The sequence below is a fragment of the Zingiber officinale genome, chromosome 8B, assembly GCF_018446385.1.
Source record: "Zingiber officinale cultivar Zhangliang chromosome 8B, Zo_v1.1, whole genome shotgun sequence".
Taxonomy (NCBI): Eukaryota; Viridiplantae; Streptophyta; class Magnoliopsida; order Zingiberales; family Zingiberaceae; genus Zingiber; species Zingiber officinale.
Genome location: NC_056001.1, coordinates 95,460,664 through 95,482,504, shown reverse-complemented (window position 1 = coordinate 95,482,504; position 21,841 = coordinate 95,460,664). Strand labels below are relative to the sequence as shown.

General features: G+C 42.6%; 1 protein-coding gene across 1 annotated transcript; it reads right to left on the bottom strand.

The window, feature by feature from the left end:
• Nucleotides 1-7,335: 7,335 nt before the first annotated feature.
• On the bottom strand, nt 7,336-9,096 carry LOC122016390 (allene oxide synthase 2-like). Its single transcript, XM_042573671.1, has 2 exons — nt 8,173-9,096; nt 7,336-8,087 (listed from the first exon to the last, which is right to left on the bottom strand). Exons 1-2 carry the CDS (start codon nt 9,043-9,045, stop codon nt 7,503-7,505), a joined length of 1,458 nt encoding a protein of 485 aa, XP_042429605.1. The 5' UTR covers nt 9,046-9,096; the 3' UTR covers nt 7,336-7,502.
• Between the last annotated feature and the right edge of the window lie 12,745 nt (nt 9,097-21,841).

The following is a 21,841-nucleotide window of genomic DNA, read 5'->3' as shown; positions in this document are numbered from 1 at the left end:
ATGGCGGGCAGCCCAAACATATATTTTACTAAATTGTCCAGAAGTATCATCATATTACGAGTAAGTATATATTTTTATTTTTATTTTTTTATTTTTTCAATTGTTTGTGTAACAATATGTTTTTTTGAGTAGGATATTTACCAACTTATATTCTGAATTATCGACACAAGAGTTCGATCGATTTTGTGAAGAAGAATTTGCTGCATGGTTCAAATCATATGTAAGTAAAAAATCTATATTGTGTTGATACATATGCATACTTTTAACAATTTGTGTTTTGACCTTAGGTTCAAGCTAATCAAGCTCACCTTGAGCAAGAATGGCTAATCCATCTGTCATGGGGTCCAAATTCATGGGTACGCACTTGGCCAGCATATTTCATAAATGGATATAATTTTCATACTCAAGACTATGGAATGGGCAAGAATACCATGAATAGTGGGGTGTGCGTATCGTCATCCAATGAAGGAGGTGCAAGCAATGATTTTTATGGTTTGTTGGATGAAATTATAGAAGTAGAATACCCAGAACCACAAATGCAAGTTATATTATTTATGTGTCGCTGGTTTGACCCTGTTAGAGGGATGAAAGTACATCCACATTATAATTTAGTTGAAATAAATCATAAGAGATTTTATAAGAGATATGAACCATTTGTGTTGGCACAACAAGCAATTCAAGTATTCTATTCTTCATATCCGAGTTTGAAACGCGATAAGATTGATTGGTGGGCTATTTGTAAAACTAAAGCACGAAAAAAAATTGAGGCACGTTGGGAAAACATTGCATATCAACAAGAGGAAGTTTCAAACACCTTTCAGACTGAGGAATATATTATTCCAACTTTACGAGATCCCAACGGTGTAGTAATCAATGTAGATAGAAGTGAAATTGATGATGATGAGGAGGAGGAGGAGGAGGAAGGAGAGGAGGAGGAAGAGGAAGAGGAAGAGGAGGAGGAAGAGGAAGAGGAGGAGGAGGAGGAGGAGGAGGATAATGACAATGATGACTTTGATTTTTGATGATGGGTAAGTTTTGTTAGCTTATTTAAAGAAATTTCCCATATTTTATTGTATATACTGTCTCTTTTATAATTTGATTTACTTTATCTGTTAACACATTTTATTTGTTCCTACAGGTCATCAGAGGTCACATTTCATAAATTTCCCCTCCACCCTTTTCCATAATATTTACATAAAAATGGTAAGTTTTTAATTATCCTTTGTTATGTATCAGATCTGTAATTAACTTTATTAAATTATTGAAATTTCCAACATATATTTCGACGTGGTGGACGTAGACGGTGACCACAGGACCAGACACATCCATCACCTGCCAGTGAACCTATGCCACCCCCTACTCAGGTAGGCCCATCCCATGTGTCTTCTCCACCGGCATCATATTCCCCTGCCAGTGTACCTATGCCACCCCTTCATCAGCCGGGCCCATCTCATGTACCTTCTGCACCGGTTTCATATTCGCCGCCACAAGAACCTTACCCAGAGCAGTTACCTGTCCACTCAGATCCTCCTGACTCAGCAAGAAACTCATTTGCTGAGTTTAGGAATGATAGAGCTCCTTTAGTCCCCATCGGTGATTCGTAAGTACTATAAAATATTTTATTTTTAGACCTATCTTAATTATTTAACATCGTTATTTTGTAATTTAATGCAGCTTTGAAAATCCGGTACAACTTGTTCGAGAAATAAATAGAATCGTGAACAACCATTGGGGAGGGGATTCTTTGACATATTCAAGCACTCCACTAGCCACAAAACAACTTTGGTGGAGCGAGTTCAAAGTATATTTTCTTGAGTTTACTTCAATTTTACAGTGATTATATAATAAAATAAATTTCTATTTCAGCGCTTAAATAATTGGGACCCGAATGACGAAATGGAGATACGAAGAATATTTAAAAAGAAATGTGGCGATCACATTAGACATGTATTAAGTCACGCAAAGAGTCGGGGGAAAAAGCCAAATTTCATCACTGAAGAAAATTGGGAGAGGATCACTATATTTTGGGCAACGGAGGAAAGTAAACAAAGGAGTGACCTGAATAGAATGAATCAATTTCACAATTCTGGTGACTCAAGTGCTATATATGCGGGAGGCTCCATTAACATAGATGAGCATAGACGGAGAATGGTAATTGTTTCACTCTTTCACAACTTTTTAATATATATCAAATTATTTCATTATTTGAAATAATATTTTTTTAGACCAAGGAGATTGGGAAGGAGCCTTCTTTCATTGATACTTTCACTCGCACTTTTAAAAAAAAAGATAACACATGGAGTGGGGCGAGAGCAAAAGCAGTCAAGGTAATATTTATTTTACCTTAATAAATGGTTTAAATTTAATTAGTTAGCTACCATTATTGTCTTAATATTATATGTGTTTCTATTATATCTAATCAATATCGTATGTGTTTTACAAAACAGGAAAAATATGATCAACTCGAGCTAGCTCAAACATGCTCACAAGCTGGTGTCGATAGTCAGGGGTCTGAGGAGTCTGTTGGCAATAATTTGAGTTTATGGTTAGAGGCCAGTGGAGGACCAAAAGGGGGAAGAATATTGGGGATGGGTTCCTTGAGTAGAACCCAAAGATTAGTTGGAACTTCTTCCTCCACATCAGCACTTACGACCCAAATAAATACCTTGACTGATGAGGTTAGCCATCTGAAGGAAATAATATCGCAAAGAGACCAAGAAAGAGTGCAAAGAGACCTAGAACGGGCTAATTTGGAGAAAGATATTAGAGATATGCGCCGACAACAAGAATTAATCATGAAACACCTTCAGTTGAGCTCCGCTCAAAGTCAAAATCCTCCCAATGATGACGATGATGATGCCTACGATGATAACGATGATGGCGGTGATGATATTTGATGATTTTAATAATGTATGATGAATTTTTTTTCTCATGTTTACTGCTTTACACATTAATCAATGGTTTTTTAACTTTTCAACTCTGCCATTTGTAGGTTAAGTCTGTTGTCTTCTTGCACTATTCCATTGTCAATGTATGAGATGACTTATCTTTGACGTAGACTAATCTATATGATTCTTAGTTGTGTACCAGTAACAAAATTAAAGCATAACTAGGCAATATGAATGGAGTCTCTAATACTCTAACTTTATTTTTGTCCTGATTTGATAATGTTGTTTGTGCAGGTCTCAATTTGGTGTGATCTCACTGTAGTTGAAGACAACTGTATTTGTTCACCTCTTTTCGGTATTCCTAAGTTCATTAATATGCATTTACTGATCTATATATACAGTTAGCTTTAAATAATTATGTTATAGTTGTTTAATTATATAAAGTTAACTTTAAATAATTATGTTAAAGTTAGCTTTAAATAGTTGTTTAATTGTGTTCCTTCTTTTTGATAAGCAGCTCTTTCTTGTTTTGTCTTCAATGATAATGATGCATAAAAGTTCTGAATTTGATCTATGTACAGTCTCAAAACTATGTGGATACATAAAAGTTCTATATTTCATCTAGAATTACATCACACTATTCTAAAATTCTTTACTAGATAACGATGCATCCTCCTACCTTAATGTTTTGTAAAGAGTTGTTAAAAATGTGCTAAAGTTATTCATATGAAATTGTCAACTAGTTAACACAATGAAAGGAACAATTATTTTAAACATCCTTTAGTTTACATTAAATACCAACCAAAGACAAAACTATAAATTCAGCAAATTAAAATGAAAAATAAAGTTAACTAAGTGAGAAAATTTGAACCCTAATACCATACTTCACAAGATCTCTCTCTCTTTCTCTCTATATGATGTGCCAATTATATTAGGTTGTATCATAGTTACGATACATGTACTTAGCTTCAAAATAGTGCTTATAATTTTATTTACCGTTGCTATGACATGGATGATTCATATCGTTGGTAAATATGACTTTTATTAGAATTAGGGCTTTTATTAGAATGTTTAAGGAATTCTAATTATTCTTTTTACATGGCCATATCGTATAATATTTACAATCTTTCTTGTTACACATAATCTAGTTTATTTGTTTGTTGTTATGTAGGCAAAGGAGATTTGATGGGGATCAAAGATTTTGTGGCACACGAAGATGACTATATGTATTCTTAGTGTTGTTGGATGGATGATGGACTTATAAAACATTGGGTTGTTGAACTTGTAAACTTTGTTGAACAAGATGGATCTTGTAAACTTTGTTGAACAAGATGGATCTTGTAAACTTTGTTGAAATCTTTATATTTCTTGAATTATGAGTTGAATGTTAAATTAGGATGTATTGAATGTTAAATTAGGATGTGTTGAATGCATATTATTTGTTATTTGTGGTTTTTATGTATTTGGATGGTATTGCAGAAATAAATTGAAGCTGGGAAAAAATATTTGATATAGGGACGAATTTGGCAACGAAAATGATTTGTCCCAATTCTATCGTAATTTGGGACAAAATTATTTTCGTCCCAGAATTCGTCCCAGATTCTGGGACGAATTTTGGGACGAATCCACAAAATTCGTCCCAAAATTCGTCCCAGAATCGGGGGCGAATTCTAAATTCGTCCCAGAATCGGGGACGAATTCTGGGACGAATCTATAAAATTCGTCCCAAAATTCGTACCAGAATCTGCGAAGAATTCTGGGACGAATTTTGTGGATTCGTTCCAAAATTCGTCCCAGATTCTGGGACGAATCAAAGAAATTCGTCCCAAAATTCGTCCCAAAATTTGGGACGAATTCTGGGACGAAAATTTATCTTATGGTTATCAAAGAATTTGCCAAGTTTTTGTTGCCAAATTCGTTGCCAATTTTGCAACAAATTTATTATTCGTTGCAAACTTAGGAACAAAAATGGCAAAAAAAAAAATTTTGTTACCGAATTTGTCCCCAAATTCGTTGCAATATTAGGGACAAACTTGGCAACAAAATATAATTTGTCACCGAATTCGTCCCCAAATTTGTTGCAAAAATAGAGACAATGTGGCGGAAAATTTATGTGAATTCGTCCCCAAATTCGTTCCTAAGTTTGCAACAAAAATAATTTTCGTTGTAAATTTGCATACTTTTTTGCAACGAATTTGGGGACGAAAATTTTATTCGTCGCCAAATTCGTTCCCAAATTTGCAACAATGAATAATTCGTTCCAAAAGTTGACATTAACCATTTTGGGATGAAAAAATTTTCATCCCAAATTTTATCCCTAAATTTTTTGCAACGAATTTTTTATTAAAATTCGTCCTCAATTTTATCCCAAAATACCTTATTTTTTTTTTTTTTTTAGTGAATCATGTTTACGTTCTAGCTGAAATCCAAATAATTTGGAGCACATATGTTACTTTTGCCCTCACCCAAGGCATATCAGTAAGTGACCGTAGTAATTAAGTACCCAGCAAAGGCATACAAGAAACTAAGTAGCTATACCCTTAACAATCGATTCTTATATTTTAGCAAGAAGATAACACTAGTTGGTATCATAGACAAGATTTTAGGTCATTTGAGGGTGTGGAGAAGAATCTCGTTAACCGACATCGAATGCTTCAATCCTTTTGTCTTTTAATTTGCTCAACCTTTGAAATTGATGTAGAATTATCAAAGCTGGGTCCATGATAAGGATGATAATGAATAGAATTTGGATAAGATTTCATATTCTTTGTATTCATCTCTATTTATTATACATATGTATGATCCGACGGTATAGACAGGGGACCCCCTTTAAGAGGAGTCAACGCCACGTGGAGGTCAAAGATCAAAAGGGTCAGCATGAGGTCCGTCCGATCGGAGAAGGGGTGGGTCGACCGGCCGAACGGCTCCGAGTGGAATCAAAGACAATCAGACGGGGAGTCGGGTTTCCGACGCTCATGGTGAGCAGGGTCGCCGGGCCGAGCGGGTAGTCCGCTCGGCTGAGGCGTAAAACGGTAATACTGTGAAGGAACTATTTCAGCCGAGCACGCGAGGGAGTGGAAGCTTCCCGGTCGGACCAATACCCACGCCCGGTCGGACCGATGCCTGCCGAGCGGATGGACGCTCGGCTCGGGGAAAGAGAGACAAGGACAAGGACAAGGGGACATTGGGGAACATATTCTGACAACAGGCATGTTCGACGACAAGGCCATACGCAGAATCCGACGACGGAAGGTCCTGCTATCCCATCAGAGACGTGCTCGGACTGTAGTAGTATGGTGTCAGGCATGCTCCTCTGTGAAGCTCATACTACGGTATGGTAAAGGACACGTGTACGCCTCGGTAGGTGTGCATAAGTCTCTCCACAGCTCTATATAAGAGCCCTTATACTTCGACGGAGGTACGCAATCACGCAATATATCATCTTGAGAGTCACTCCATCATTTTCCTCTTGCCTGACTTGAGCGTCGGAGGGTCGTCGCCGGGAACTCCTTCCTGGCCCGACTTCCTTGTAGGTTCGCCGGAGATTGATGCAGCTGGTTGGAGATAGAGGAAAGCGCCACGTCCCCAGCGTCCGTCGACTAAGCGTTCGGACAGAATCAATGTCCATATCCATTCTCATACCCATCGGGTATTTAACTTTCATACTCATCTCCATATCCATCTGATTTTTTTATATCCATATCCTACCCATCATTCTATTACTCCCTACCATCTCATTTTTTTAAAAAAATATTTCAATGTACTTGTCAGATCTTCCAAGTCTCGTGCTCCTTCGATCGGGTGAATATTTCTCGTGGAAAAGAAGATAAGATATGTGTTGATGACTGAATAAAGAGACAAACTAAGTTTTTTTTTTTAAGATGGAAAGCGAGCTAAAATTTTTTTTTCTCAATAAAAAATGAGGCTATATATATATCGGGTATCGGGTAGGGTATGGGTAGGATTTTATCACATCCGTCTCCATACCCATACCCGAAATATCTATACCTGAATACTCATTTATTATAATCGGGTATAAAAAATTTTTCTACACCCTCCTCTATTTGAATCGAATGTCGAATTATCTATCAGATTTCGATGAAATTATCATCCCTAATCTATGACGACTATTCAACGCACATGTTGCCTTATCCTTCTCATGTAAATATTTTAGAATTTTTTAATGTAATTATTTTTCGTCCACAACCTTCCTATCCGGAGAATCTTCTTACAAATAGGTAATCACTCAATTTATTATATTAAAATCCATGCGCCCTCTCACGGCGGGCCACGCTTTTATAGTGATGATGTTAAAATTATTTAAATCCCAATCACATTATTTTCGATAAGATTCTTCGACAAGTTGGCAATTAAACTAGTGATGATGTTAATATTATTTAAATCCCAATTATCACATTATATTCTATAAGATTCTTCAACAAGTTGGTAATTAAACTAGTGATGATGTTAATATTATTTAAATCCCAATTATCACATTATATTCGATAAGATTCTTCAACAAGTTGGTAATTAAACTCCAGACCTACGACAATACTAATCATTACATCGTCCTAACTCAAACAGTACACGCCCCAACGCACCGAGGTTGGCTAATTAGTTGTTGCTGGTGGACGCCTTAGCCAAGGAGGTGATGTTCACCTGTGCGCCGAGCAACTGCGTGCCCACCTCGGCAGTGAAGGAGTCGTACCGGAGAAAGAAATCCACGACGAGGAGCCGCCCCACGAGGACCACCAGATCCTTCCCTGGGCACTGCTTGTCCGCCACCGTCGGGCTCTCTGTTTCTGGCCCGTTCGACCAGACCACGTACTTGAGCAACTTCTTCCCCTCCTCGCCCACGAACCGATCGGGCACGAACTGGTCGGCTTGGTCGAAGACTTTGGGGTCGCGCGTGGCGAAAGGCTGGTAGCCGAAGAGCATCTCGCCGGAGCGCACTTTGTATGCCTCATCGTGGCTCTCGATGACCAAATCGCGCTTAGCGTGCCCGTATTGGTACTTCACGGGAGGGTCCAGGCGCAGTGCCTCGTAGACCACCGAGCGTGTCAGCTCCATCCGCTCCACTGCGGCCACCGTCACCTTGCCACCTGCCGCCGCCACTTCTCCGCGGATCTCCTTTGCCAGCCGCTTGTGCAGACCCTCGCCGGCCTTTGCCAGACACCCCATTATCCCGGGCAGCAATACCTACAGTAATGGTTGGAGTCCATGATCTTTCAATTAAGGTGATCGAAAACAACAGCTAAATGAACAATTTTAAGTGGCGTCGCACCTTCATCCCTCCATAGGAGTTGAAGACGGTGGCGAAGAGGAGGTTGTGGCATGCCTCGTCCCGCGAGATACCCAACTTATTGGCGGTGTCGAGCACGCCGCTGGAGGCGGCAGCCTCGCTGATGTACTTGTAGAGTGCCTTGTAGTCCCATCGCGCGATGAGCGGCGGCAGCGGAAATGTATGCAGGAGCAACTCCTCCAATATCTTGGGGAGGCCGAGCGTCATGAGAGGGCATAGCTGTAGGAACAGCCACCGGGTGCTCCTCGACGGCCCCGTGCTGCCGAGCGTCGTGGCCGACGGCCTAACGCCGAAGAACGCCTCACCCAAGAACTCGAACGCGGTGCCATCGTTAAGCTTGTTAAAATCCGACGACTTCCCCGCGCCAGAGTTCAACTCCGCCTCTACGGAGTCGAAAAGGGCGCCAAATTCGGATCGGAAGGCCGGGAGTACGGCGTCCTTCCGTGCGGCGAGGAGGGTAAGGAGGAGCTGCTTGATCTGGGCGTGCTTCGGCTCGGAAGGGTCAAGGTAGGCGCAGACCCGGAAGCCCCCGGTGAGGGCGGTGGAGGGCATGTAGGTTCCCGTAAAGAGGTCACGCTTGGCGACCTTGTCGACGTCGAAAAGGACAGGGAAGCTCTTGGCGTCGAGGAGGGCGATGACGCGGGGGTTGGAAGCCATGAAGGGTCCCGGCGGAGCATTGAGGCGGAGGACGGTGGAGTTGTGTTGGTCGACTCGAGACTGGAAGAACTTGTCCTGCCCGTCGTAGTAAAACCCGAGACGGTCTCGTATGGCGGAGATGAACGGGATGCCGTAGCTGCCAGGGACCTCCTTCGCTAGGAGGCCGTCTGTGACCGAAGGATAATACCATTTGGCCATTGGTAATACCGATTGCTATAAATCGATCAATTGGTGTGTTGATAGCTGCAAAAGAGACGGTGGCTTGCATTTATAGCGGCAAGGTCCAGGTAGAACCTCCTCGATCGCTTTCATGGTCTGGAAACAAATTGTGGAAAATTCGATAGAAACTAGCGTTTAACATTATTGAAAGACTACACATGTTCAACGAAAAAAAAATCAGACGTGTAGAAATTATCACTGACCATGGCCACGAAAATGTGTTTTTTTTCCCCGACACCCAATTTAAAACCTTTTCGTTTTCAGCTGTCCCACTTCCAGCGCGCGAACCTAATCATTAAAAAGACGCAGCCTTAAAACGTGAGGTTTTGCCACGAGAAAAGTAATAGATTTCAACGAATTAAAACATGTGTTCCTAAAATTTCACCATGTCTTATCAGTCATCTTCAAAACTATAATATAATATTGATACGGTGTATAATCATGGGGTCAATAAAATGATATAATTAGAAATCAAAATTGTAAGATCGTCAGGAGTCAAGCTTATGTGGAGGTTAGAAATTCAGCATCCGTGACTGGTCAGAAGTCAAACTTACGTGTAGGTCAGAAATCCAACCTTCGTGGCTGATCAGAAGTCCAGCTTACGTGGAGGTCAGAAGTCAAGCTTGCATGGCCAGGGTCAAAGTCTCAGCTAACAGGGTGGTCAAAGGATAGGATTATAAGTCGGACAAGAGCCAGCCTTGATAGCGATCAAGGCCCGGGCCCATGGGCCAGGTACAGTTGAGGACTGAGCTCACAGGCCAGGTAAGGGTAAAGGAAAGAAGGCCCCTGGCGTAGAACAGGCCTAGCGTGCAGGTTGGAACGTACAGGCCATGGATAATAGCGGGCAGAAGCAGGCCGGGATACAGACCTGAGCGTGCAAGTCGGAACGTACAGGCCATGGAGATAAGCGGACAGAAGCAGGTCGGGACACAGACCTGGTGTACAGGTCGGAATGTACATGCCGTGGATAACAGCGAACAGAAGCAGGATAACGTACATGTCGTGGATAACAGCGAACAGAAGCAAATCGGGACACAGACCTGACGTATAGGTCGGAACGTACAAGCCATGGATAACAGCGAACAGAAGCAGGTCGGCATACAGACCTAGCGTACAGGTCGGAATGTACAAGCCATGGATAACAGCAGAGGTAGGTCGGGATACAGGCCCAACGCACAGGTCGGGACATACAAACCATGGATAACAGCATACAGAAGCAGGTCGGAGTACAGACCTAGGAATGCAGACCTAGCGTCCAGGCACTACAGGACAAAAAGCTAGGGAATCGTAACTGCCTGTCAGAGAATGCCAGAGAATAATCAGTGTGTCAGGGAATATGCTAACAGTCGGGGCTCATTACCCCTTTGATTCTATCGCCAGCCTATAAAAAGGTGCCACGTGTCATTCACCGCTAAACAAAGCCTGACAGTCGACATTCCTTGACATCCGTCAAATCCAGAAACTTCCGTTGCAGTATAAAAAGGGATGCTTTGTCCCTTATGCAAGTACGCTCACTCGTCATTTCTCATTGGTCTTTACTTTTTGTCCTTTCTCTGTGTTTTCTGGGGAAAAAGTACCTGACTTGAGCGTCGGAGGGCCTGACCCGGAGACTTTTTCCCTGATTTTTGGTCTCTAACGACTCATGGACTCGTCTGAGTGTGCGTAGAGCCGCAGTGTCATCATCCCGGTCATATTCCTTCGTCAGCCGCCCGTGCGAACCTTTCCGAGGGGTGCTAGGTAGATCCGACGCCGCGGCGACTTTTCGTCAACTTCCAGTACATCGAGGCCTGCCTTCATCCGACTCAGCTTCCGGACGGGATCAAATTTGGCGCCGTCTGTAGGAACACAACAACCTGTTCCGGAACGTGAAGATGGAGGAGTCTGGCCGCATTAATGTCACCATGACCGCCGGAGAATATGAACTCTTCAAGGAGGTCAAGATGCGAGCAGCCTCTGAGAAGCAAGCGACTGTCTCGCGACCCCGCCAAGCTCCTATTGAAGCTTCCAAGGAACCCGCCCCTGTTTCGGATCAGGGCTCTAAGAGAAAACAACCTGAAGGGTTCCCTCAGGTTCCTTATCGCGAGCCTGACATGGGGTATTATCAGTCAGGACCCCATGGCCTCAGCCTTAAGAAAGAAAAACCTCAAGTCTCTATGGCTGAGAGTTCCTTGCCCAGAGATTCGAAGAAAGGGAAGGCTCTCATCATACCGGAAGTGTTCCTAGAAGACCCGGATGAGAGAGTACCATTCTCGGCCAGAATTTTGAATGAAAGATTGCCTAAGGGCTATCGGGCCCCGTCGATCGGGGAGTATGACGGGAGCAAAGACCTGGAAGAGCATTTACGCAAGTTCAAAAATGCAGCCCTGTTGCACCAATACAGTGATGTTGTCAAGTGTCGAGTTTTCTTGAATACCCTAGCTGGTTCAGCACTAAAATGGTTTGATGGGTTACCACAAGGATCCATCACCTGTTTCTTGGACTTCAAGACGGCCTTCCTGCGTCGTTTTGCCAGCAGTAAAAAATATCAGAAGACGGATCATTGTTTTTTCGCTCTTAAGCAAGAGCCGACCGAGCCCTTAAGAAGTTATATCAACCGCTTCAATTAAGTAGCCCAGGATGTCCCCACCGCCACTTCGGAGATTCTGATGAGCGCTTTCTCTCATGGATTAGGAGAAGGAGAATTCTTCAGAGATCTCATCAAAAATCCTGCTCAAAATTTTGATGAGATGGTGGAAAAAGCTGCTTGCTACATCAAAGTAGAAGAAGCACAGGCGGCCATAAGGAAAGCCGAAAGACCACCTCCCTCTACCAATAAGATGGAAAGAAGGGTGCCTCAATCGCCTCCTCAACCTCTACCGCGCGCTCGGGAAGTTAGACCTACGTTCCATCCCGGGCCGGAGGTTAGACCAACCCCTCGAGTCGCAGCTGTGCATGCTCCCCGACCTGGACCGTGGAACAATCGGTATTGCACTTATTATCGATCTCGTACTCATGATACTAATCATTGTTTCTAGTTCGCTCGGGACTCCAAGCGGGCTGCAGAGTTAGGCTTACCGCCGCCCGAGTTAGCCTCGCAAGTACTCAAGATGATGGAGGAACAACGAGCTGTAGCTGGCCAGACCGGGCAACCCCGACCCAACAGGACCCAGTGCCCATCAACCCGGTCGGGGGGGGGGGGGGGGAGTCGAGGTAGTACGGGAGGCCGAGAATAGAAGCAACGCTGTCGTTCAAGAGATTGACATGATCTCTGGAGGGCCAATTGATGGAGATTCGGGAAGAGCGCGCAAGTCTCATGTGCGTCGCTTGGAAGTCCACACTGTTGGATACAGCCAGGAGCAGGCTTCTGGCCCTATCATCAGCTTTGGGCCAGCAGACCTGGAAGGTCTGGAACTGCCTCATGATGATGCTCTTATCATCAAGGCCATTATCGCCAATAGCCGAGTAGCTCAGGTTTTCGTTGACACCGGGAGCTCGGTCAATATTCTGTTCAGAACTGCATTCGAGGATATGCAGATTGATGCCACTGAACTCCAGCCTTTGGCTACGTCTCTATATGGATTTACAGGCAATGAGGTGAAGCCAATGGGTCAGATTAAGCTGGCCATATCTTTGGGCACCGAGCCATTAGTGCGCACCAGGAGGAGCACTTTTATAGTGGTGGATTCCCCCTCCTCTTATAACGTCATCTTGGGGAGGCCCGCCCTGCATGAATTTAGGGTCGCTGTTTCTACCTTTCATCAAAAAATCAAATTCCCCGTTGGCGAGTAGGTCGGGGAAGTCAAGGGAGAGCAAAGAGTCTCTCGCCGATGCTACATTGATATAGTACGGGTGGAGGCCAGGAAGAATCAAAGGATGCAAGATGGGGGCGTTCATGCTGTCCAAGAAGAACCTTTGTCTATGGCTGAACAACCCATCCCCTGGGAGGAGGTGCAACTATACGCTGAACATCCCGAAAGTCTAACTCGCTTGGCGAGCGATCTGCGTACTCCTCTCAAGGAAGAGTTAGTTCAATGCTTGATCCGTAACTGGGACGTCTTCGCCTGGTCTGCAAAGGAGTTACCTAGGGTTAAGCCTGAGGTAGCGGAGCATAAGTTACATCTACTGCCGGACTCCCGACCAATCAAGCAAAAGAAAAGAAATTTCTCGGCTGACTAGAACAAAATAATCAGAGCCGAGGTGGATCAGCTCAGGAAGGCAGGCCACGTTCGAGAAGTGCAGTTCCCGTCCTGGCTCTCTAATGTGGTTTTAGTGAAGAAGCCCAACAATAAGTGGAGGGTATGCATAGACTGTTGGTTGCTACTCGGAAAGCCTAACGGTTCCACTGTACAAAAATTTTGTACAAAGGTCTGAACCTTTCCTAGCCACTATGTGTTCTTTTAAATTAAAATCGGATCGCCTGCGGAACTTAACACGTTTGATCCTAAGTTTAATTTATTTGTTCTTTTAGGTTTAGACTTGGATCTCCTACGGAACTTAACACGTTCGATCCAAATCACCTAGGTTATTAATTCCATTAAATATTAATTTTCAAAATTAGCTTTCAGTACTGACGTGGCGAGGCACATGACCTTCTTGGATATGGGAACAACCACCACCGACTAGACAAAGCCTTTTAAGGAAAGCTAATATTTAATTTCCTTAAATAACTCTAGGTTAACCAAAAAGAACAATCGAAGCACAAGTTCGAAAAGAAAACACAAAAGAACACAACATCGAAAACAAATTCGAAATACTAGAATCGCATGCCTCTTGTATTTGGTATTTTTACAAAGAAGTAAAACTAGTATGATGCGGAAATTAAATACTAGTATACCTTTTCTTTTGCAAGCAAAAACCTCTAGGTCTTCTACCGTATTCCTCTTCTAACCTCGGACGTTGTGTGGGCAACGATCTTCCGAGATGAGAAACCACCAAAACACCTTCTTCTCCTTTCTTCAAGTTTCGGCCAAGCACAATGCTTCCCAAAAGATGAAGATCTTTTTCCACCAACCAAGCTCCAAGGGATGTAAGCTTTCTCTCCTTCTTCTCCAAGCTAGAATCCGGCCACCACTTGATCTCCAAAGAAGATGTGAGGTTCGGCCACAAAGGATGGAGAGAAGAGAAGAAGAGGAAGAGGCCGGCCACATCAAGGAAGAAAAGAGGGAGAAAATAATAGAGGTTGTTCACAATGAAGCCTCCTCTACCCCCTCTTTTATAATCCTTGGTCTTGGCAAATAAGGAAAATTTAATAAAAACTTCCTTAATTCTTTTGTCATTGAAAAAGAAAATTTATTTAATTAAAAATAATTTTCTCTTCTCCAATTTATTTGGCCGGCCACTCTTCTCCCCAAATCAAGGAAAGTTTTAATTAAAACAAAAATTAAAACTTCCTAATTTGTTTCCAGAAATTTATAAAAATTTCTCCAATAATTTTATCCCTTCATGATTGGTTTATAAAAAGGAAATTTAATAAATTAAAATATTTCTTTTAAACATGTGGATAAAAAGCAAGTTATCTCTAAAAATTAAAATCTCTTTTAATCTACAAATAAGGAAAGATATCAAATCTTTTCTTAATCTTTTGTAGAAACTTATAAAAGAGAATATTTAATTTTTAAACTCTCTTTTAAATCATGAACATGGTTAAAAAGGAAAGTTTTCTTAAAATTTAAAATTCACCTTTTAATCAACAAATAAGGAAAGATTTCAAATTTTAAACTCTCTTTTAATCATGTGGATGATTTACAAATAAGGAAAGTTTTTACCAAATATTAAAATCATCCTTTTAATCTACAAATAAGGAAAGAGATTAATCTCTTCTCTTAATCTTTTGTAGAAAGCTATAAATGGAAATTTTTAATTTTTAAACTCTCTTTTAAAACCATGATATCCACATAAGAAATAATTTTAATAAAAATCTTTTTTAATATTCTAGTGGCCGGCCACCTAAGCTTGGGACCCAAGCTTTGGCCGGCCACCAATCTTGGCTCATCCATTTGGTCTTGGCCGGCCCTAGCTTGGGTTCCAAGCTAGCTTGGCCGACCCCATTGAATGTGTAAGAAGGTGGGTATGTGGTGGGTATAAATCTCTCTATACAAGAGGCTACGATAGGGACCAAGAGGAGGAATTGGTTTTGGTCTCCCGATAAAATTAAGCATCCCGTGTTCGCCCCGAACACACAACTTAATTTTATCAATAATAATTCATTCCACTAGAGAACTATTATTGAACTACCGCACCAATCCCAAATTACATTTTGGGATCCTTCTTATTATGAGTGTGTTAGTCTCCCTGTGTTTAAGATGTCGAATGTCCACTAATTAAGTGAGTTACTGACAACTCATTTAATTAATATCTTAGTCCAAGAGTAGTACCACTCAACCTTATCGTCATATCGGACTAAGTCCACCTGCAGGGTTTAATATGACAATCCTTATGAGCTCCTCTTGGGGACATTCTCAACCTAGATTACTAGGACACAGTTTCCTTCTATAATCAACAACACACACTATAAGTGATATCATTTCCCAACTTATCGGGCTTATTGATTTATCGAACTAAATCTCACCCATTGATAAATTAAAGAAATAAATATCAAATATATGTGCTTGTTATTATATTAGGATTAAGAGCATACACTTCCATAATAACTGAGGTCTTTGTTCCTTTATAAAGTCAGTATAAAAGAAACGACCTCTAATGGTCCTACTCAATACACTCTAAGTGTACTAGTGTAATTATATAGTTAAGATAAACTAATACCTAATTACGCTACGACCTTCCAATGATTTGTTCCTTTCCATCTTGGTCGTGAGCTACTGTTTATAATTTATAAGGTACTGATAACATGATCTTCTGTGTGTGACACCACACACCATGTTATCTGCAATATAAATTAATTGAACAACTACATTTATCATAAATGTAGACATTTGACCAATGTAATTCTTATTTCTAAATAAATGTTTATACCAAAAGCTAGGCTTTTAGTATACATCCTAACATAGACTTCCGAAATCTCAACCGAGCTAGTCCTAAGGATTGCTATCCTCTGCCCCGGATCAATCAGATGGTGGATTCCACTGCCGGCTGTGAGAGGATCTGCATGCTGGATGCATACCAGGGGTATCATCATATACCTTTAGCGGTGGAGGACCAAGAAAAGGTTAGCTTCATTACGACTGATGGTACCTTCTGTTATACTGTCATGCCCTTCGGTCTTAGGAATGCAGGAGCCATATACCAAAGAATGATGGACAAAATCTTTCGGGAGCATATCGGGCGCAATGTGGAGGTGTATGTGGACAATATACTCATTAAGTCCCCCTTAGCCATGAACCTGATCAAGGATGTAGAAGAAACCTGCAAGACTCTCCGGCAATATGGGCTGAAGCTGAACCCCTTGAAATGCTTGTTTGGGGCTAAAGGAGGAAAATTCTTGGGCTACTTGGTGACCGAACGAGGAATAGAAGCTAATCTAGAAAAAGTTCGGGCACTACGTGATATGCAACCTCCCCAGAATTTGAAGGAAACCCAGAAGCTGGTCGGAAGAATAACAGCCCTGTCAAGATTCATTTCCAGATCTGCAGACCGGGCTGCTCCTTTCTTCAAAGTGCTCAGGAAGGCCTCCAAGTTCCAATGGGATGAAGAATGTACCCGAGCTTTTGAGGAGCTGAAGAAGTATTTGGAGGCTCTGCCATCTCTATTCAAGCCAGTTGTTGGAGAACCATTATGGGTTTACTTATCTGCCACCCCCGAGGCCGTAGGGGTTGTGCTTGTTAAAGAACATGACAATGTACAACGGCCAGTGTATTTCTTCAGTCATCTATTAAAAGGAGCCGAGTCTCGATACACGACCCTCGAGAAGTTGGTTTATAGATTGGTCCTTATGGCTCGGCGGTTAAGACCTTACTTCTTAGCACATCCTATCACAGTTCTGACCAGTAGCACCATGGGAAGAGCTCTGACTAATGTAGAAGTTGCAGGTCGGCTTATCAAGTGGGCGACGGAGTTAGGGGAATACGACATACAATGCCAACCGCGCACAGCCATTAAGGCGCAGGCCTTAGCAGATTTCTTAACAGAAATTCATTAAACCAACTCTGAAGAAACCTGGAAGGTCTATGTGGATGGATCGGCAACTTATCAAGGAAGCGGGGTCGGAGTCTTATTGATATCTCCCCAAGGAGATATACTCCAATTAGCTGTCCAATTGAATTTCCGAGCCACCAACAATGAGGCAGAATACGAGGCTTTGTTGGCAGGACTGCAGGCATCCCGTCACGTAGGGGCAGCCCGGGTAATCATTTATTTAGATTCCCAGCTAGTCACTCAGCAAGTAGCCGACAACTTTATGATAAATTGTAATAAATTATAAGTATACCGGGAAACTTATGAGAAGATGAAAGAGGGATTTACAGAAATCACAGTAACCAAGATCCCCAGGGCGGAGAATGAGAAGGCAGATGAGCTAGCAAAGATGGTCAGTTCCTTAACCACTTAGGTGTTGGACCGGTCAACGACACAAACCTTCCTTATAGCTCAGATAGATTTGCAAAACAACAGGGAAGAAACTATTGATTGGCGGGCGCCCATGATCAGCTATCTTAGGCAGGGTATCTTACCGACTGGCTCAGAAGAATCACGGCTGGTCAGGAAGCAAGCCCATACTTATGTCATGATCGGGGATCAGCTCTACAAGAGGTAGACCCTTACTCAAATGCTTGGGTATGGAGGAGGCAGACCAGGCCTTGCGAGAAATACATCTGGGATGTTGTGACAGTCATGTAGGCGGCCGGACATTATCTCACAAGGTACTCTTGGCCGGGTATTTCTGGCCTACTTTACAGAGGGATACTCACAAGATGGTAAATACCTGCCTGTCCTGCCAAAAACATCAAAATTTAACACATCGACCGACGGCTTTGCTGAGAACATCTATAGTCTCGTGCCCTTTTGATCAATGGGACATGGATATTGTGGGACCATTTCCGATGGCTCCGGGTCAGAGACGTTTCTTATTGGTGGCGGTGGATTATTTCTCTAAGTGGGTGGAAGCAGAGGCCCTGGCCAGGATCACAGAAGATGCGGTCATCCAGTTTCTGTGGAAGAATATTCTCTGCAGGTTCGACATTCCGCATAAATTGGTATCAGATAATGGGAGGCAATTTCAAGGGAAAAAAATCTAGGCCTGTTGTAAGGGATTTGGCATAACGCAAGCCTTCACTTCAGTGGCATACCCACAAAGCAATGGCCAGACCGAGGTGGTTAATCGAGAAATAGTACGAGCTTTGAAGGTTAAGTTGGATCATGTGGGAGGTAACTAGGTGGAAGAACTGTTGAGCATCCTATGGGCCTATCGTACAACACCCCGAGAAAGTACCGGTCTGACACCATTTCATCTGGTTTATGGCAACGAAGCGGTAGTACCCATAGAAATTGGAGTGCCATCAGTCAGAAGGACATTATACGACGAAGGAAACGCAGAGCGGCGGTTGGCTGAACTGGATCTCATTAGTGAAACCCGTGACAGGACGACAGCTCGGCTGGAGGCCTATCGACAAAGAATGAGACAAAATTATAACAGAAGAGTAATTCCTCGATTCTTTGGGGAAGGAAATCTGGTTTGCAAGCAAGTTAAGCCTGTGGGAGATGTGGCCAAGTTAGCATCGTAGTGGGATGGGCCTTACAAAGTTATCAAGAAATTATCGTCCGGAGCTTATTATTTATAAGATAACCAGGGCAAGAAGCTAGACCGACCATGGAGCCCTAATTACCCACGGCCTTATCGAGTTTAAAGAGTCATATAAAGAAGAAGAAACAGGGCTAATGAATGTTTGACAGGTCGGGGTAACTGGCCAGAGCTAAAAATAGACCGGATAGTGTGGTAAGAGGATATGTCAAAGCGGAAATTGTATATTCTAATATTTCTTTCGACAAACTAAGAAATTTTAGCAAAGTAAGTCTTAAAGTGCAAGCGGAAAAATAATTCACAAGGAATTGTTAAGTCATTATATATAAGCAGTCAGTGGTGATCATTTGAAGGGAGCAAAGATATCATCCGGAATCTCTTTAAGGATCCGGTCATGATCTAAAAACTCAGCAGGAGGAGATGATTTAAAGTAGCCATGTTCATAAAGTTGTCGTAGAGCCCCGACCGCACCATAGATAACAGATGTGGAGAAGCGTTGTCCTGCTTGTGTACAAAACTCTGGAAAATGCAGGTATAGGTCGCGACTCTGTTTGCATCGATCATTCTCCCCTTCCTTATAAACAGTCAGGGCTGTAGACACTCCTTCAGCAGTCGCTCAGGCTTGAGCCAGTTCAGTCCGGACTGTCAGAAGTTCTGCTGCTTGAGACGTTAATTGGGCCGCCTGTGATTTTAGTTTCTTGTCCTGTCACGCCCCCAGAGGAGACCCTGTCCGAGAAAATTTCGGCAGCATCTCCCCTGTACGGCGGACAATCAAAAATTTTCTACAAACACTAAATACTCAGCCACATGCGGCTGGAATCATAACAATAATAAAAATCAATCACCACGCAGTTTATATATATATTCAGCCTCTGGCTGACACAACCACGCAGTAATAATACTCTGACTCAAAAACCACCCTACTCAACTACACTCGTAAAGCTCAAAACCGACGAACTCACCTCTTCTGCCATCCAGGCAGGCATGTAGTAGAATAAAAACCAAATCCAAATCCATCAATATAATAAAATCTATATCATGTCCATAAGCAAATAAATCCAGAACATAACGAGTTCAAACAGTCTAGAACAGAAAGAAACCAAAGAAAACCAAACATATCCTGGAGGTCTGCAGGATTAGCACTACGTGCAGTGAGGACTAGCGACTGGAACTCCCTCCTGACAGCATCAACCTGAAAATATCAACAATGGAGGCGGGGTGAGTCCAACACTCAGCAGGTACAATTGATATGCAAAATAAAGAAATAACACCTAGCACTAATCATGCGTACAGTCTCCTGATAAGAAAGATAAGAATGCATCTGAAATAAACAGGAGAATACTGTACTAACCAGGTCCTGAGTATAAGGTCAAACAATCCGAGGGATAAGGAAATCCTGTATGCATGTCAAACATAGGTATCCAACAATATGCGAAAGTAAATGCAAAACACAAACACAGCAATAAATGCATCATGCATATGATGCCAATGATGCGCCCTGGTCACCCGACGCCAGTCGATCATCTCACACACATAGTGAGGCCGAGTGGGTAGTGACAACCGTGCACTCCGTCACTACTCCCGATGAGTGACCGAGTGGACGGATGCTTGAGTACACCTATCCTCCTACCCCAAATCATAGATGGGGAGCGCAATGCTCTCAACTCCCGGTACTCAAAGACGGGAGGAGTGCTACCACACTCCAGTCACACTACCCATGAGCGGACCAACGGTGCACAGAGTCCCTGCCGCAACACACTCAGCCTGAATCGACCACTAACCCATGAGTGGTGGTGTGTGCAGATCCATGTAACTGGCGATGTGCTCAACAATAATGGAGCGGACTATCGCACAGCATGCAATCATGCAAATGGTGCATGGCACTAACCACAAGAATATCCTGACCTAATCCACATATATATAAAAATGCATCAAAGGTCAACGAATCCAAAACAATCCAAAGGTATACAGAAGGTATAAAACCTAGGTCCTGAACATGGTCAAGCATGGCATATCACTACCCCTAAAGCTTGTATAGACAGGTAAAATATACCCGAGATGCAAAACCAATCAATCAATCAAGCATGTAAGATTTGGGTAGTGATTAACCGAAACAGATAAGAAACACAATTAATGCAACATGTTAATTTAATTACTAAGCATATCAAATGACATAAGTCAAAAGTACCCGCCTCCGATAAAATAGAAAGGTCGTATCCAAAATAGATCCCTCGTCGAGACACCGTCTCGAGTCAAAGTCCTGTGATATCAAACAGATAAGGTATTTAGCTATATAGCTAAATAAAAATCTCCAAACCTATTTAATAATCTTATCCATTCCTTAATTCAACACGTATACCTAGGTTAACATTAGTTATTAACCTATCTATCAATCATCAACAAATGATAAAAACCCAAATTCACTCAAACCACATATCACGATTATGTAGAATTAGGGCACCCTAACCAGTCCACAACAAAAAAATGAAATATAGTAACTATACAAAAATTACCTCTACAACTTGTCCAAATCTGATTGAAAACTTTGCTTCTGTAAATCAACAGTCGGAGCAAAGTTAAATTGCCAATATCCCAAACAGATAAACCTAAATCACAATTAACACGACCAAAATTAATATCAGACCCAATTCCTCAAGGATCACACCCATAATTCAAACAACTTACCCTAATCTGAAATTTCTCCAGAATGAACTAGATCCAAGTACTGTTTTGGTGAACACAAAACTCTTCCTCTTGATACCGAAGAGGAGAGGTGTCTCAAAGGTTCGTCCCTCGTTGAATCTGGAAGAAGCCTCGTAGGAGAAGTAGTGGCGTTGGCCGTTGGCCGACCGGCCTGGCTTCGGGCGGTGGCAACACAGAAGTGAGAAGGCGTCGGCTCACAAGGTCGGCGTCAGCTCTGTGGTGGCGGCAGAGGAGAGGAGAAGAGAAGAAGGCAGTCGGGCGGCGCCGGGTGGCTAGGGCACCGAGGGGTGCGGCTCGGGAGGAAGAAAAAGGAGAAGAGAAAGTGGCGGCGGTTAGGGCACCGAAGGTGAAGGTGCGCGGCGGCGTCGGGGAGAAGAAGGAAAGGGTGCGGGGGGGGGGGGG